This window comes from Microplitis mediator, chromosome 6 (genome assembly GCF_029852145.1).
Source record: "Microplitis mediator isolate UGA2020A chromosome 6, iyMicMedi2.1, whole genome shotgun sequence".
Taxonomy (NCBI): Eukaryota; Metazoa; Arthropoda; class Insecta; order Hymenoptera; family Braconidae; genus Microplitis; species Microplitis mediator.
In genome coordinates, this window is record NC_079974.1 from 21,433,946 (window position 1) to 21,447,976 (window position 14,031).

A 14,031-nucleotide genomic window follows, 5' to 3' on the forward strand; every position below is an offset into this window, starting at 1 on the left:
CAAAAAAAAAATATACAAAATTCAGTTAAAGTTATCATTATTATATATTTTCTTTTAAATTATACAAAATTATAAAAAACCAATATGTACTTAAAAATAAAAGTTAATTGATATTTTGAAAAATTTGAATTCGTCTCTGAAAAAAATTATTTTAAAATTTTCATTTACTTTGCGAGAAAGATGTCTGATGGCGTTTGCCTTTAAGAAAAAAAATATTGTTTGCTAATAAATATTTTTTTAGAGTTCAGACAAATTAATAAATGTATTATTAGAATTTTTAGCATTTATAATATTCTGCGGGAATATAAGAGGATTTAATGTTGTACATTGTCCACTATCTGGCGGACTAGTGCTGTATTTTCGTAATTTTGGTGACGATAAACGTGGATCTGGTGTTGTGCATCCATCTAACCAGTATGACGTCACAGTACCTTTGCCTTTTAATTCAACTTCGCCGCGTAATTCTAATTCAAATGTCCCAAATTTATCTAAAATATTTTTAGTTGTTTCTGACACGTGGATTTTTAACGCTGGAAATTATTAACACTTTAGTTGGTTACTTTAAATTAAATTGAATAGTTAATAAAAATAAAAAAAAGGCTTACGTAAGCCAGTTGACTCCATACGTGATGCTGTATTGACAGTATCACCAAACAAACAATAGTGCGGCATCTTTTGTCCAACGACACCTGCACAAACAGGACCACTGTGCGCGCCAATTCTCACACTTAATTGCGAGTCCTGTCTGTGGCCGATCTTGAATGATTTCACGGCGTCAAGAATAGCCAGAGCCATAAGACCGATTTCCTTGGCATGCTCGTCTCCATTTCGTTGGGGTAGTCCTGAGACAACCATATAAGCGTCGCCGATTGTCTCGACTTTGTAGACGTCGTAGAAACCTATTATGCGATCAAATGTGCTGTAGAGATCGTTAAGAAAATCTACAACTTGCATCGCAGTGCTCTGAGCACACAGCGCCGTGAAACCAACGATATCACTGAAGTAAATTGTCACGGATTCAAACTGTTCTGGCTGTACCAGTTCTCCAGCCATCAGTTGTCCTGCCACTTGTCTGTAATATTTTTTTTTTAATTTATAATTTTCAAATTTTATCTTAGAATTTAATCAGTACCTTGGCAATACTTGATACAATAATTCTTCACTTCGACGTTTTTCTAACGTCAGTTGCTCAGTTTTTTCTTCGACTAATGCTTCTAAATTGTTAGCATATTGTTCCATACGACGTAATAAATCATCCATTAGATTTTCACAGTATCCTCTGTATTTAAAAAAAAAATAATAATATTTACTAATCACTAGTTTTTTAAAATTCAAAACTACGGTCGACTATCCATCATAAGTCTGGACAAAACTAAACGTACGGTAGTGGGAGGGCTGAAATTTTAAGAATAATTTCCCCTACGTCCCCTAGACCAGACTTATGACGAATAGTCGACTATATAATTAATTTATCTGACTTCATTATGCCGCGAATTATTCCGCGGATTGTTTGAAACGATGGACGGTCATCACTAATTTCACTCCAACATCTTTCCATAAGACAGAAAATATCTGGAGGGCAATCTTTTGGATGAACTTCTGGACGGAAACATGGATTCTCTCCTGATGATACGCGATTTACAATCTTGAGTAATTAAAAAAAAGTTAAATTTGTTTATTTATTTTATGAGATTTATCAGCGATCTGATTTTAGTAAATAAATGAAATTTACTTCTTGTGATGTCATAAAAGTCTTGGCTACTTCATAAGGACCACCACGTAGTATTATTTCTTCTAAAATAATAGCAAAACTATAAACGTCACCTTTTTGTGTCGCTGCGCTACCTGGTAAAACTGTTTGCGGTAACAACTCGGGTGCGATCCACAATAATTCTATTAAAATTTTAAAAAATTAATTTGTGAGATAAAAAATTATTTATCAAATAATTAATCAAGTTAGTTATGTAACTGGTTAATTACTCGAGTAATAATTTTCATCGATAACCAATTCCGCAGGAGTTGTCAAAGTCTTGAGACCAAAGTCGGATATCTTTAATACGAAACGTCCGTCAATTAAACAATTGCATGACCGTAGTTTACCGTGCGCATTCACTTCACTTGCGTGTAAATAATCCATTCCCTTAAATTAATTATAGTTATTTATTAACGTTAATAGATTTTCATGTTGACTTTTAAATAATTACTTTAACGATGTCATGGATTAATGACATTCGGAAATTCCAGTCAAGTTTTATTGCTTCATTATTAAGGACGTCTTTGAGTGATCCTTTTGGACAGTATTCTGTTAATATTAATACTGTTGGTGATGGTGAACACAGACATGCTCCAATAAATCTATCAATTAATTTTATTTATATTAATTAATATTTTAGTAATAAATTTTGATAGAAAATTAGAAAAAAATTTTTAAGCAACAATTAAAAAAAAAATTTAATTCAATCATTTTTTAATAAAAATTTGAATAGAAAATTCGAATAAAAATTTTGTAAATAAAATTTTGAACTGAAAATTTAAATCAAAATTTTTTAATGAAAGTTTGAATAGAAAAGTCAAATAAAAAATTTTAAATGAAAATTCGAATAAAAATTTTAATAGGAAATTCAAATAAAAATTTTGTAAATAAAATTTTGAACTAAAAATTTAAATAAAAATTTTTTAATGAAAATTTGAATAGAAAAGTCGAATAAAAAATTTTAAATGAAAATTCGAATAAAAATTTAAATAGAAAATTCAAATAAAAATTTTGTAAATAAAATTTTGAATTGAAAATTTAAATCAAAATTTTTTAATGAAAGTTTGAATAGAAAAGTCAAATAAAAAATTTTAAATGAAAATTCGAATAAAAATTTAAATAGAAAATTCAAATAAAAATTTTGTAAATAAAATTTTGGACTGAAAATTTAAATCAAAATTTTTTAATGAAAATTTGAATAGAAAAGTCAAGTAAAAATGTGTACGGAAAATTCGAATAAAAAATTAAATAGAAAATTCAAATAAAAATTTTGTAAGTAAAATTTTGAACTAAAAATTTAAATAAAAATTTTATAAATGAAAATTTGAATATAAAATTTAAACAATGAATACCTAACAGTATTTTCCGATGTAACATCACGTACTTGTTTAATTTCCCATAGTAATTTTTTCGTAACATCAACAACTTTTTTTTTAGTTACTTTCTTAATAGCAACACGCTCTCCTTTATAAATACCTACACTCGTAAATACCGGTGTTGCTGCTAATGAATCACCACTTAATTGCGAGCCCCGTCTTTTTTGTTCTAATCCAAAATTCTTAAACAAAATCGATTTACATAAATTACAAGCAACTATTAATTACAACAATTATTATCACATCTCAAATGTCTTACATTAGCATCAGCCATAGCTTGATGTAAATTTATCTTCGAAGAAAAAGTTTTACTGACTTCCAATAGCAATTCTTCTGGTCTGATTCTCCACGACATATTATTCAAATCAGCGGAGAGACGTAGATGTCGATAGAGCAAACATGCTGCGGTACTAACAGCGAGTAAAAAAATACCAAGAGCGAAACTCGAGTACAGTATCAGAGTATACGCGTCCGTTTTACGTGAGCAGCCTGGATCGTCACCTAGAAATCCACATTCAGGAATATCTGCCGGTGGTCCTTCACGGCCACCTGGCCAGTGAATTTTTTTACCCGACACTTGATTGTATTCTCGATTTAGTCCCAAGTAATGCGCCACTACTTCAAATCTATTCAATCATAAATAAATAAATGAATGAATAAACAAATAAATAAATAATTAAATTATTTAAGTAAATTACCTTCCAGTAATAGGGTCGAGATCAAGAATACTATAATCAGCATCCCGATCACCGTCAACATCAATACGTACATGCCCAGTAATTCCCACAAAATCACGTCCCCACATTCTTTTAGTCATAGCGAGTCCGTCTTTAATATTTCCTCCTTCGGTCAACGTTTCATTCAAAGCCATACCGAGTAAATAAACCCCGTCGTAGAAAGCTCCAATAAAAAAATTAACTTCCTCACCGTCAGAGAATGTGTAGTTATAGTCAGTTTGCGCGCGAATACGAACGTCTTCTGCAAAATCTTGAAAACGCGGAGAAGTTGGTTGGAGTAATGAAACTCGTAGGAGAGCTTCGTAAGCTTTTCGTGCTGCTCCGTCTTCTACGTCGCCTATTTCCCAGTCATGATCACCCCAATACGAGCCCTTTAATTTTATGTTCATGATACCAGGATATAAATTTAAAGTTTCAGTGTTTCGACAGCCAGTCGAAAGAAACTAATTTCAGTCCAATGCCGCGAACAATTATTCGTAAAGTGCGAATGCCTTCAGTCGGCGGGTACACGGAAAAAAAATAACTGCAGCAGCTACAGGACTTAGTTCTGTTACAGTTACAAGCCTTGTCCTGTTGCAGTGACAGTTTTTTTATTATTAATTTTATTTACGTAAATGACAGCTCTGACTTTGTAATTAAATTTTATAAAAATTAGTGGGAATAATTAACAGTATTTATAGTTTCTGCTTAATTATAAATTGCAAATGACAATTTACGCTTACACTACTAGATCATCACACCATTGGTCTTAAATTAATTTTTTTCTGACCGGCTGCTTTTATTTCAGACTGCGGGTGATGTCAGCCCTAGGGCAGCCAACTTCACCCTGGTCTGAAACCGTTTCATTTCATCCCTTGTCACACAAAATACTATTTTTAAAACCTAGATGTTCTTTCGGGCTTACTTGAATTATTTCAACGTCCAGAAATGTCCAGTCACCGCGGGTCATTCCTAGTGCATGGGCTGCTAGCATAAATCTTCTGACGAGTGTTCCTCTTACGCTCAGTATCACGACTTCAAGTCAATTAATTTAATTAAAGAGAGATTTTATAAGTGTAGTGTGCTAATTAATCGTTTTTACCTCTTGCGTACATACTGGCGTCACGTAAATACAAATGATAGGAATCATCATGCGAATTGCCGTCGAGTTCTCGTACAAATTTAAGCAAACCGTCTTTACGTAATCCGTACTCTAAATTTTTTCCTACTGTCAATGAAAATAAATCGGATTTGTCGAGTATCAATGCAACGTGCGACCATCCAAATTCTTTGAAAATACTCGAAAATACTAGACGTAATCGGCATTGACAATAAGACATTCGTGTTAGTGTCGGATATTTACTTTTATCTTTAAAAATTCCCTATAAAGAAAATGTTTATTATTTTTTAAAAAAGTTTTGATTTAAAATTCAAATGAAAATTAATTTTAATAAAAAAATCGAGTGAAAAACTATTTTTTTATGTTAATTAGTAGTAAGTTCGTCGTAAATTAAAAAAACAGTCTAATTAGCTGCACAGTAAATCGCACGTACACAAATAATAAAAAAAAGTAGAGAAAGGAACATGAGAAGTTTTGTTTAAAAATAAAAATAAAAAAAACTTACTGAACTCTCATTTTTCCATTTGTGAAGTCTACCAAGGATACCGGATGTTACTGAGAGTTCGCCTTCTGATGGCGGCTGTTGATTTAATTAAAAAATAAAAAAAATTGAATAATTATAGTTTATCTTTAGGAGGAAGCTGGTCTGAGATACAAAAAAAAAATAATATTTTTGTGATTTTTTTTTCAGAGTAGATTCTTTTTTAAAATTCTCAAAATTTGTGACATTATTAAGCATCAATCCAAGAATATTCTCTTAAATTTTGACAGAAATATATTGAAAAATAAGCCAGTGGTAGTGGGGAGAGACGAGTCAACTAAAAAAAGTCTTCATACCGTAGGCAGGATAACTCATGACTGCCTATCAGAAATAAAAAAACCAAAAAGAATTCTTTAGTGCATAAGTTTATCTTGGATTTGAACAAAAGAATGAACAAAATATTCATTTTTGAATTTTTGGTGTGCAATCAAAAAACTCTTCTTGTCAAAAATTGTTCCTTTTGTTTAATTGAAAAATAAGTAGTTATCCTGCTTACAGCATGGAGACTTTTTTTTGGAGATGACTCGTCTCTCCCCACTACCACTGGCTTATTTTTCAATATTTTTTGATGAAAATTTAGCAGAATATTTTTGGATTGATGCTTAATAATGTCACAAATTTTGAAAATTTTAATGAAGAACGTACTCTGAAAAAAAAAATCACAAAACTGATTTTTTTTTGTGTCTTAGACCAGCTTCCCTTAAATGGTAAATAGAAAATTAAAAATAAAAAAATTTTTCTCCATGAACCTGATCACCCATTCCAGTAATGATCGGGGTGTTCCAGTAGGCTGCGAGTCTCGCAACAGGTTCCAGTGCAAAAGCACACGCTGGACCGATAAACGCAATAACGTTATCGCGAAAATGCATGTCCGCTGCTAATCCCGGTGCTCTCGCACCACTACACGATGGGTAACTACAATAATTAGTTCCATTGAATTTAAAAGCAGTAATTCTCTTTAAAATAATAGCTTTACATAATTTTAAAATTCCAGTTATTAGTTTAGTTTGAGTTTTAGTTACTGTCCGTAAGCTATCGACACGTGACCCCAGGATACGAGGGATGTATATCATCCCTGTTTTACTATTCAATCACGTATCCTGCTCGTAAATGTCTATTCACCACGTGATTATATAAGACAATTAAGTTACTATTGTTCCAACAAACTGATTATAATTTACTTTGAATTTTATTACGTTGGTTTAGTTTTGAATTTTAGGATAAAGATAAATTTTTATCACTCGTGAGAATAAAAATATCTTTTATTTCAATAGACTTTCTATTGGGAATAGAAATTCCCTTTGAAAATAAAAAAACCCAAGGGTTGCATTACAATTTCAAATTTTCTTTCAATATTTTTATTTGTATATAAGATCTATTGAATAAATTTATATTGATATCAAAAATGACATTTTAATGTTTGTAAAAAAATACACTTTTTCATAAAAATCAAAGTATTGAATAATTTAATAATAAAATAAATTTTTTCACTCAATAAAAATTCAAATATTTTTTTATTTTAAAGTTCAATTGCAAAATTGCTCGAGTTATAATTTTTTTAAGAGAGTCAAGTCTTTATTTTAAATTTGCAGCGAGGGCTGGTTGTATATAAGCGTTTATTTATAAAATTTGTATCATGAAGCAGTGAATAGTAGTAGTAGGTAAGTAAATAATGATTTACCTAGCTTGCACTTTCTGTAATTGAACATTATGTATAATTAAAAATTCATTAACTTCAGCGAGTGCTAAATCAACAGCAGGTCCACAACGCTCTAGGTCAAATGGACTGTCTAAATGGGATGCCATCAGCACTCCAACATTGTAAGTCCGTACAAATAATTCTTTAGCTTTAAAAATAAAATATTTAATAAATATATCAAACATTTCCACAGCAGATTTTATATGCAGTAGATAAATTTATTTTAAATCCCATGCAGTTAGATTATAATTAACGGACTAGAAAAATAATAATTCGTATTCAAATTTTATGTATTTTCTAGATAACCCGCGCGTAAATTTATTGTAAATTTATTCACTATTTTTTCACTTCACTATTATAATAGCAGTAGTTCTTACAATGTTTATATTTATAAATAAATAAAATATAAGAAGATTAAAAATAAAATTTTACATAAATAATTTATAAAAAAATACGTACCTGATATTTTTGATAAATAATTACTTTTGCTGAAGAAAATAATTATGTAAATAAATTGTATCACTAGTTTTGTTACTTTGTATTTTTTTTTATACATTTTTGTTTTTAGAATTAAAATTAAATAATTTTATTTATATTTGTTATGATTTTTGCTATTGACTAGACCTCACAACTCGGACGACGGATAACGTCTGACGTTTCGCAACAAGTTTCACCCCTATATATAGGGGCTGCTCTATATTCTGAATTTTTTTTCTATTCCCATTAATCTTAACTTAACATTAAACTAAAAACTTAAAAAAAAGTAGAGCGCAAATTTAAAAATTATGGAAATTTTTTTATAAAAATTTAATAGTAAAAAAAATTTCATTAAATTTTTCTTTGCACTGATAATTAAATTTATGAGGAATATAAATTATAGTTCATATTTACCAGAAAAATAAAATAATTAATATGTGATTCGACTCTTAGTAAAATTAAAAAGTCGTTTTATTTAAAATTAAAATAAATATTTTTTAAATTTTTATTACTGATATTTTTATTAATATATAAATTAATTTATTGGAAGTTAAAAAAAATTTTAACGGAACATTGCACATAAAAAAAAAGTCGATTAAATTAATACTATTTTTATAACTAAAAATTTACACTTAGTAAAGAAGAAATTAATTAATTATAAATAATATTTATTACAATTTATATTTAAAATATAAAAAAAAACAACCAATTTATTTCTAAGTGCATTTTACATATTTTATTTATTTAAATAAACGATTTTAATATTTTTTATAAAGGCACACTTTTATTTCATGGGAAATAATTTTATATCGTGTGTTGTTTTTATTGTTTGCGTAGAAGATGACGCAAATTTTTTTAAATATTATAATTATTTATAATTTTAAACATTTATTTACTTTGATAATCGAGTATTTTGTTTATATTTTACAGTCTCATTGAGTAATTTAATTGTTCAACAATAAAAATATTTTTTTTTAATAATAATAATAAAGCGCTAAACTAATCGCTTATCTAGCGGCAATAGTTTTTAAAATTTAAGAATAAAATAATTATTTTTTTACTTAATTATATATAATATTACAATATTTATATCAATATTTCTATTGGCAAGCTTGAAAAAATTTAATTTGAAAAATTATAAATTATAACATAAATTTATTTATGAATATTTTCTTAATCCGAGATCACATATCGTTTTTTTAGATTAAGAAAATTTCATTTATTTATTAACAATTTTATTATTATTATTTTGATATTTATTATTTTTTTTTTTAATATTTCCATGCCATTTGAATTCAACTAAACACAGGTCATTTAGGTGAAACAAATAGATCATTTTATTGAAAATTTAAAAAAAGGCGGCAAATAATACCGGCGTTTAAAAATTTAAAAAAAATTCTAAAATACTTAAAAATATTTAAGTACTGAATGATAAAAAAAAATATGTATATAAATATATACATGAGTATGTATATAAATATATATATTTATAATTGTAAAATTTAAATCTTAATCAGAGCGCACTATTAAATAATAATAATTAATAATTTGCAACATTAAAATACACTATTACAAATATCTAAAAACATAAAGCTGCAAATTGAATACTGTGGTGATAAATGTTTTTTATCTTTAATATATATAAATATATATATTTTTTTTTTCATACGAAAATTTCTATCATATCTTCGTCTAACTCCTCGGCCTCCAATTTCTCCTTTTGTTATTCGGGTTTATTCGGTAGTACTCTCGGGAACAGCTGAAATGTTAAAATTATATTTATTAATTACATTGTTTTTTATTTTTAGGAGAATCTTAGACAATAATCCCCTCCCCTCCTTTTAAAAAAAATTATCCAATGAGTTTCAGTACCAGTAATAAATTTTAACTGACAGAATTTTTAATTTTTAATTGGAATTTTGACATGAAGATTTTACCGGAATTTATTCAATAAATTTTTTGAAGCTCAGAGACGGGATAAATTTTAAAAGTGAGGGTGACGTCTAAGAATTTCCTCAATAGGCGTCTAGTTTAAAAATAAAAAAATTCAAAATTAAAAAAAATCGCTAATATAAAAAATTAATTAACCAGCAATAAAGTGAGCGGTTAAAATTTAATAAATTAATTTTTTGCCGGTTTCGATTCTCAATAAATTTCTAGTCAATAAAAAAAAAAATTCAGTTTTCATTTGAATTTAATTTTCCACTAATTTTTTAATTTTAAAACTGCGCCTCAATAATAAAAAAAAAATAATATTTGTACCAACTTACCCCTAATAAATTACGCGGTACATATCCTTCGCGATGTCCCAGTCTACTCCACCACCACTCGCGTTCATTGTCGTCTCCTTTCCTTATTATTTCCAACTGATCCCCGTTTTTCAACGACAGTTCATCATTGTGCTGCGCATCGTACTCGAATACCGCATAAACTTGTCCATTGTTCATAATGCCCAACTTTTCTTGAACACCTTGACAAAACAGAGGAAAAAAATCCGCATTTTATTAATTACACACTCATAAGTAATTTAAAAAAAATTTGGAAAATCCAAATTACTTTAAGTAATTCGTTTCAAATTTCAAAGAAAATTTTTTTTTCTTTTTTTAATAATTATTTTTACTTAAATTACTATAATTAGTTTTAATTTATTTATTTTTTATTAAATATAAAAGATAATAAATTTACTTCTTGTTATTCAATTCCAAAAAGTACTATTTATAATTATACACAATTATCTTGTTTTTAAATTTACCGCTGATTTTTGATCTATTACCTGGTTACTGTTATGATAATATTAATTTCACTATAGATTTCTAATTTATTGACTGAAGTTATCTATCCCTTTTTTTTGGGCATTTTATAATTTTGACGAATTATGAAAAAAAAAATTTGAAAAAATTGCACCTGTAGTTTTTTAAAATTTTCTACATGTGCATATTTTTTATTTTTTATTTTTTTGTTATTGATTTATTGAAAAAAAAATCCGAAAATTTTTAATTGTCTGCTAACTTCAGGATCATCATTTTGTTACTTCATGGAAACGTATTTGGGCGAAATATACACTGATAAGAATGTGATGAGGGGATTCTGCCTGCAGGCAATTGAACAGGGAAGGAATTCAAAGTTCCAGTGAAAATTAAATAATAGATCGAAATCGTCATGAGCGTTTTCATGTGAGTAAAACAAGTTAACCTTTACAGTGATACACCAAAAAATATAATTGGTGAATTAAATCTTATTTGAAGTAACTTATTATATTTTTTGGAAAGTTATTATTATATTATCATGAAAGTTTATAAATTCAAGCCGTACGCTTTTAAAAAACTAGATTCAAAAAGTTCCAAAAAACCCAAAGGAAGATCGGACGCGGACACACACTGTGATGGTAAAAATTTATATATTTATCAAGGATGGGCGGATGGGCCTGATCCCGAATCTAACGACATTTGGGTGTACAATTTAGCTGGGAAACAATGGAGATTAATAAGAAATGAAAGTAATTTGCCACATTCACATTATGATTCTATTTTTGGTACTATTTTTGAATCAAATTATTTAATTAATTGCACATTACGGAAACCTATATATGACGAACTGTCAGTTCGCAAATGTCGAATACACATTTGTAATCTAAATACCGAAAGTGTACTTGTCCGAGAGACGAGTGGGCAAATTCCATATCCTTCATTTCCACATAATTTAATTCGTCAAGGAAAATATTTTTATAGTGTCGGAATCACGAGAAATCATGAATACTTTTCCGATGTATATAAATTGAACATTGAAAATGGTTTATGGGAAGTTGTCTATATCTGTCAAGGACTTGATGCCAATGAACCAGTTGGTAGAATAGGGCATACTTTAGTTTATGATAACAACATGATATATATATTTTCGGCGATTTTAGATGATTCCAAGCCTGATGCATTTTCTTTTGCCGTAATAACTTTTATTTCGCTGTTAAATTTTTTTATAAAAATAAAAATTCATGTAAAATCTTTTATTTTAGACAATATCGGCGTTTGATTTAGAAAAGTGCTGTTGGAAAAAAATAGAAACTTATGGTGATGAAAATCAAACACCGCATTATCCAACTAAAAGAGAAGATTTCGCGGTAACGAGTCACACTGACCAAGATTTGGGTGAAATAAATGTAATAATATCTGGAGGAATAATTGGGTCTAGGAAACACCTCAATGATGTCTGGAGATTGAATCTCACGAGTTTGAAATGGACTTGTCTTAAGAAATTTGGTACTGTCTTACCTCGTCAAGTCTTTTGTAATTCAATGACCGTTTCTCCTGATGGAAAATTATTCACATTTGGTGGATTTGTTTCTAATAAGAACGTGGACACGGTATTAATTATTAAATATATATACAATTGTTAATTACCAATGCTATTGATATTTAAGTAATTAATTACGATGATTTATTTAGAAGATTCGCATTTCTACTGCACATTCAACTTGGCTCAGGATTCCCAAACTCACAGAAATTTGTTGGGAAGCTGTTTTCCATTACTACCGAAACTTAACATCAATGAGTGACAAAGAAATTATTTCTCTGGGTATTCCATTGCATTTACTCAAGTCGCGCATCAATTAATAGAATATTTATAAATAAATTCATTGTGTTTATTTTTTTATTTATAACACAGTACATAAAATTGTAATGATCGGAAAATTTATTAGAAACCAAATTTGTTATATGCTCTAATCGAGCAATTGGTGATAGATAAATTTATTAAGAGTAAAGAATTTTTTTTTTATATTCAAAAATTTTTGCTATAATTATTTAAGATGAATATAAGATAAGATAAATAAGATAAAATATTTAAGGTAAAAATAATCAAATATGTAAATTATTTTTATAGTTAACAGTTTTTTTTTTCATAATAAAAAATGTCAATAAAAAGTTTAATTTCATTGGTTTTATTCTTTAACAAGTTATGCCAGGACCATTCTTAGAGGACATTCAACGATCTACAATTTTGGACTCCTGATAAATTTGTCTAAACTCTATACTTAAAGAGTTACAGGCATAAATTCAAATGTCAAATTGAAGAAAATTTGAATTTACCAAAAATTATATGAATACCATATTTCAAATATCTCCAAAACTATCATACTTCCATAAAAATTACAAAGGGTATCTTGTAGGAAATTTAACGCTCTACAATTTTGGTCTCTTGATAAATTTGCCTAAACTCAATAGTTTAAAAGTTACATCCGTTTGAACACAAACACAAAGTATATAAATTTGTATAATGATCAAAAATTTCCGTACAAAATTTAAAATAAAAAGTAAAAAAAATCAACTTAAAATACATACATAAAAATTTGGAAAATCAAAAATTGTCTTCAAAATAGTATGCAAAATATCTTAATTTCGTGAACTAACAAGGGTATAATAATTGAAATAGTTGCCGAAGTGAGGCGAAAAAAATTTTTCGATCGTAAAGCACACTCTGATGCTTCGCATTATGAGTCGAGTAAAATTTAATACCATCCCACATTTCCTCGCCCGTATAGTTTTCCGCGAAAAATAAAAAACGGGGTAGTTTTTAAAAAATTAAACGTTTAATCAACAGAAGCGTACGGGAGAAAACGAGATAAAAAATCAGCAGAATGTTTGACGGTAATAAATTATTTTAATTAACAAGTTAAATAAATATAAATATACGTACTGTACAAATACTCAGAACAGCCGTCGAAACCTTCCTCGTCTTCTTCGCATTTCTCGGCAGCGGTTTCGTGGTCCGACAGCGTTGTGGCAAAAATACAGGCTCCGTGTTCGACAAGAAATCTCACCATCGCGAGATTATTACAGCTCGCGGCGCAATGTAACGGCGTCCTAATTAATTCAAAGCAAACAAATAAATTAAATATCCATAAAAAAATAATAGAATATTGTGTGACAAGGGATGAAACAAAACGTTTTCAGACTAGAGTGAAGTTGGATGACATCACCCGCGAGTTTCATCCTGAGTCACACACTAGATTTTTCCTGATTACCTGCATTGGAACTTAAAGTTTCAGTGTCAGCAGCCAGTCAGAAACAAGTCAATTTAAGAGTAAGCGTAAATTGTCATTTGAATTTTACTATCCACACTAATTTTCATAAAACTCAATCACAAAGTCAGAAGTGTCATTTACGTAACGAAAATTAATGGTCTGAAATTACTATTAAATAAATGACGTATCAGAGTTTAAATTTCAAAAGCCGTCAGTCAGCAGAAACATTATTTTTCACCATACCCACACCGAAAGTTTGAATTCCTGCCCTCTTTAGAGGAAGAAGAGTCGGAATTTTCTCTTCCCATAAAGAGAGGCTCAAATTTAAACTTT

At 28.5% G+C, this 14,031-nt stretch overlaps 3 protein-coding genes across 8 annotated transcripts in view; 1 reads left to right on the forward strand and 2 right to left on the reverse strand.

The window, feature by feature from the left end:
* Nucleotides 1-140: 140 nt before the first annotated feature.
* On the reverse strand, nucleotides 141-8,182 carry LOC130670212 (atrial natriuretic peptide receptor 1). Its single transcript, XM_057473494.1, has 16 exons — nucleotides 7,665-8,182; nucleotides 7,188-7,353; nucleotides 6,256-6,421; nucleotides 5,471-5,545; nucleotides 4,948-5,227; nucleotides 4,771-4,880; nucleotides 3,828-4,237; nucleotides 3,389-3,755; nucleotides 3,106-3,311; nucleotides 2,205-2,355; nucleotides 1,981-2,140; nucleotides 1,733-1,893; nucleotides 1,479-1,645; nucleotides 1,133-1,279; nucleotides 606-1,072; nucleotides 141-530 (listed from the first exon to the last, which is right to left on the reverse strand). The coding sequence occupies exons 1-16, from the start codon at nucleotides 7,759-7,761 to the stop codon at nucleotides 238-240; spliced, it is 3,423 nt and encodes a 1,140-aa protein (XP_057329477.1). The 5' UTR covers nucleotides 7,762-8,182; the 3' UTR covers nucleotides 141-237.
* Nucleotides 8,183-8,258: 76 nt separating this feature from the next.
* LOC130670211 (apoptosis-stimulating of p53 protein 2) overlaps nucleotides 8,259-14,031 on the reverse strand; it is a 119,089-nt gene continuing 113,316 nt past the window's right edge. For 2 of the 4 annotated variants that reach the window (XM_057473493.1, XM_057473492.1), the window contains exons 9-11: nucleotides 13,371-13,537; nucleotides 9,953-10,152; nucleotides 8,262-9,441 (exon numbers count right to left, since the gene is read on the reverse strand). In XM_057473493.1, coding sequence (XP_057329476.1) covers nucleotides 9,406-9,441; nucleotides 9,953-10,152; nucleotides 13,371-13,537 — 403 coding nt within the window. In that variant the 3' untranslated portion in view covers nucleotides 8,262-9,405. Of the gene's footprint in view, nucleotides 9,442-9,952; nucleotides 10,153-13,370; nucleotides 13,538-14,031 lie in introns of all 4 variants that reach the window. The other 2 variants (XM_057473490.1, XM_057473491.1) reach the window with 2 other exon arrangements.
* Nucleotides 10,698-12,523, forward strand: LOC130670213 (kelch domain-containing protein 10 homolog). Of its 3 annotated transcripts, XM_057473498.1 has the most exons (4): nucleotides 10,698-10,855; nucleotides 11,011-11,621; nucleotides 11,692-12,039; nucleotides 12,122-12,512. In XM_057473498.1, the coding sequence occupies exons 2-4, from the start codon at nucleotides 11,562-11,564 to the stop codon at nucleotides 12,287-12,289; spliced, it is 576 nt and encodes a 191-aa protein (XP_057329481.1). In that variant the 5' UTR covers nucleotides 10,698-10,855; nucleotides 11,011-11,561; the 3' UTR covers nucleotides 12,290-12,512. The 3 variants fall into 3 exon arrangements, with proteins under 3 accessions (XP_057329481.1, XP_057329479.1, XP_057329478.1); XM_057473496.1 differs by lacking the exon at nucleotides 10,698-10,855 and having other exon boundaries at nucleotides 10,864-11,621; nucleotides 12,125-12,523; XM_057473495.1 differs by lacking the exon at nucleotides 10,698-10,855 and having other exon boundaries at nucleotides 10,864-11,621; nucleotides 12,122-12,516.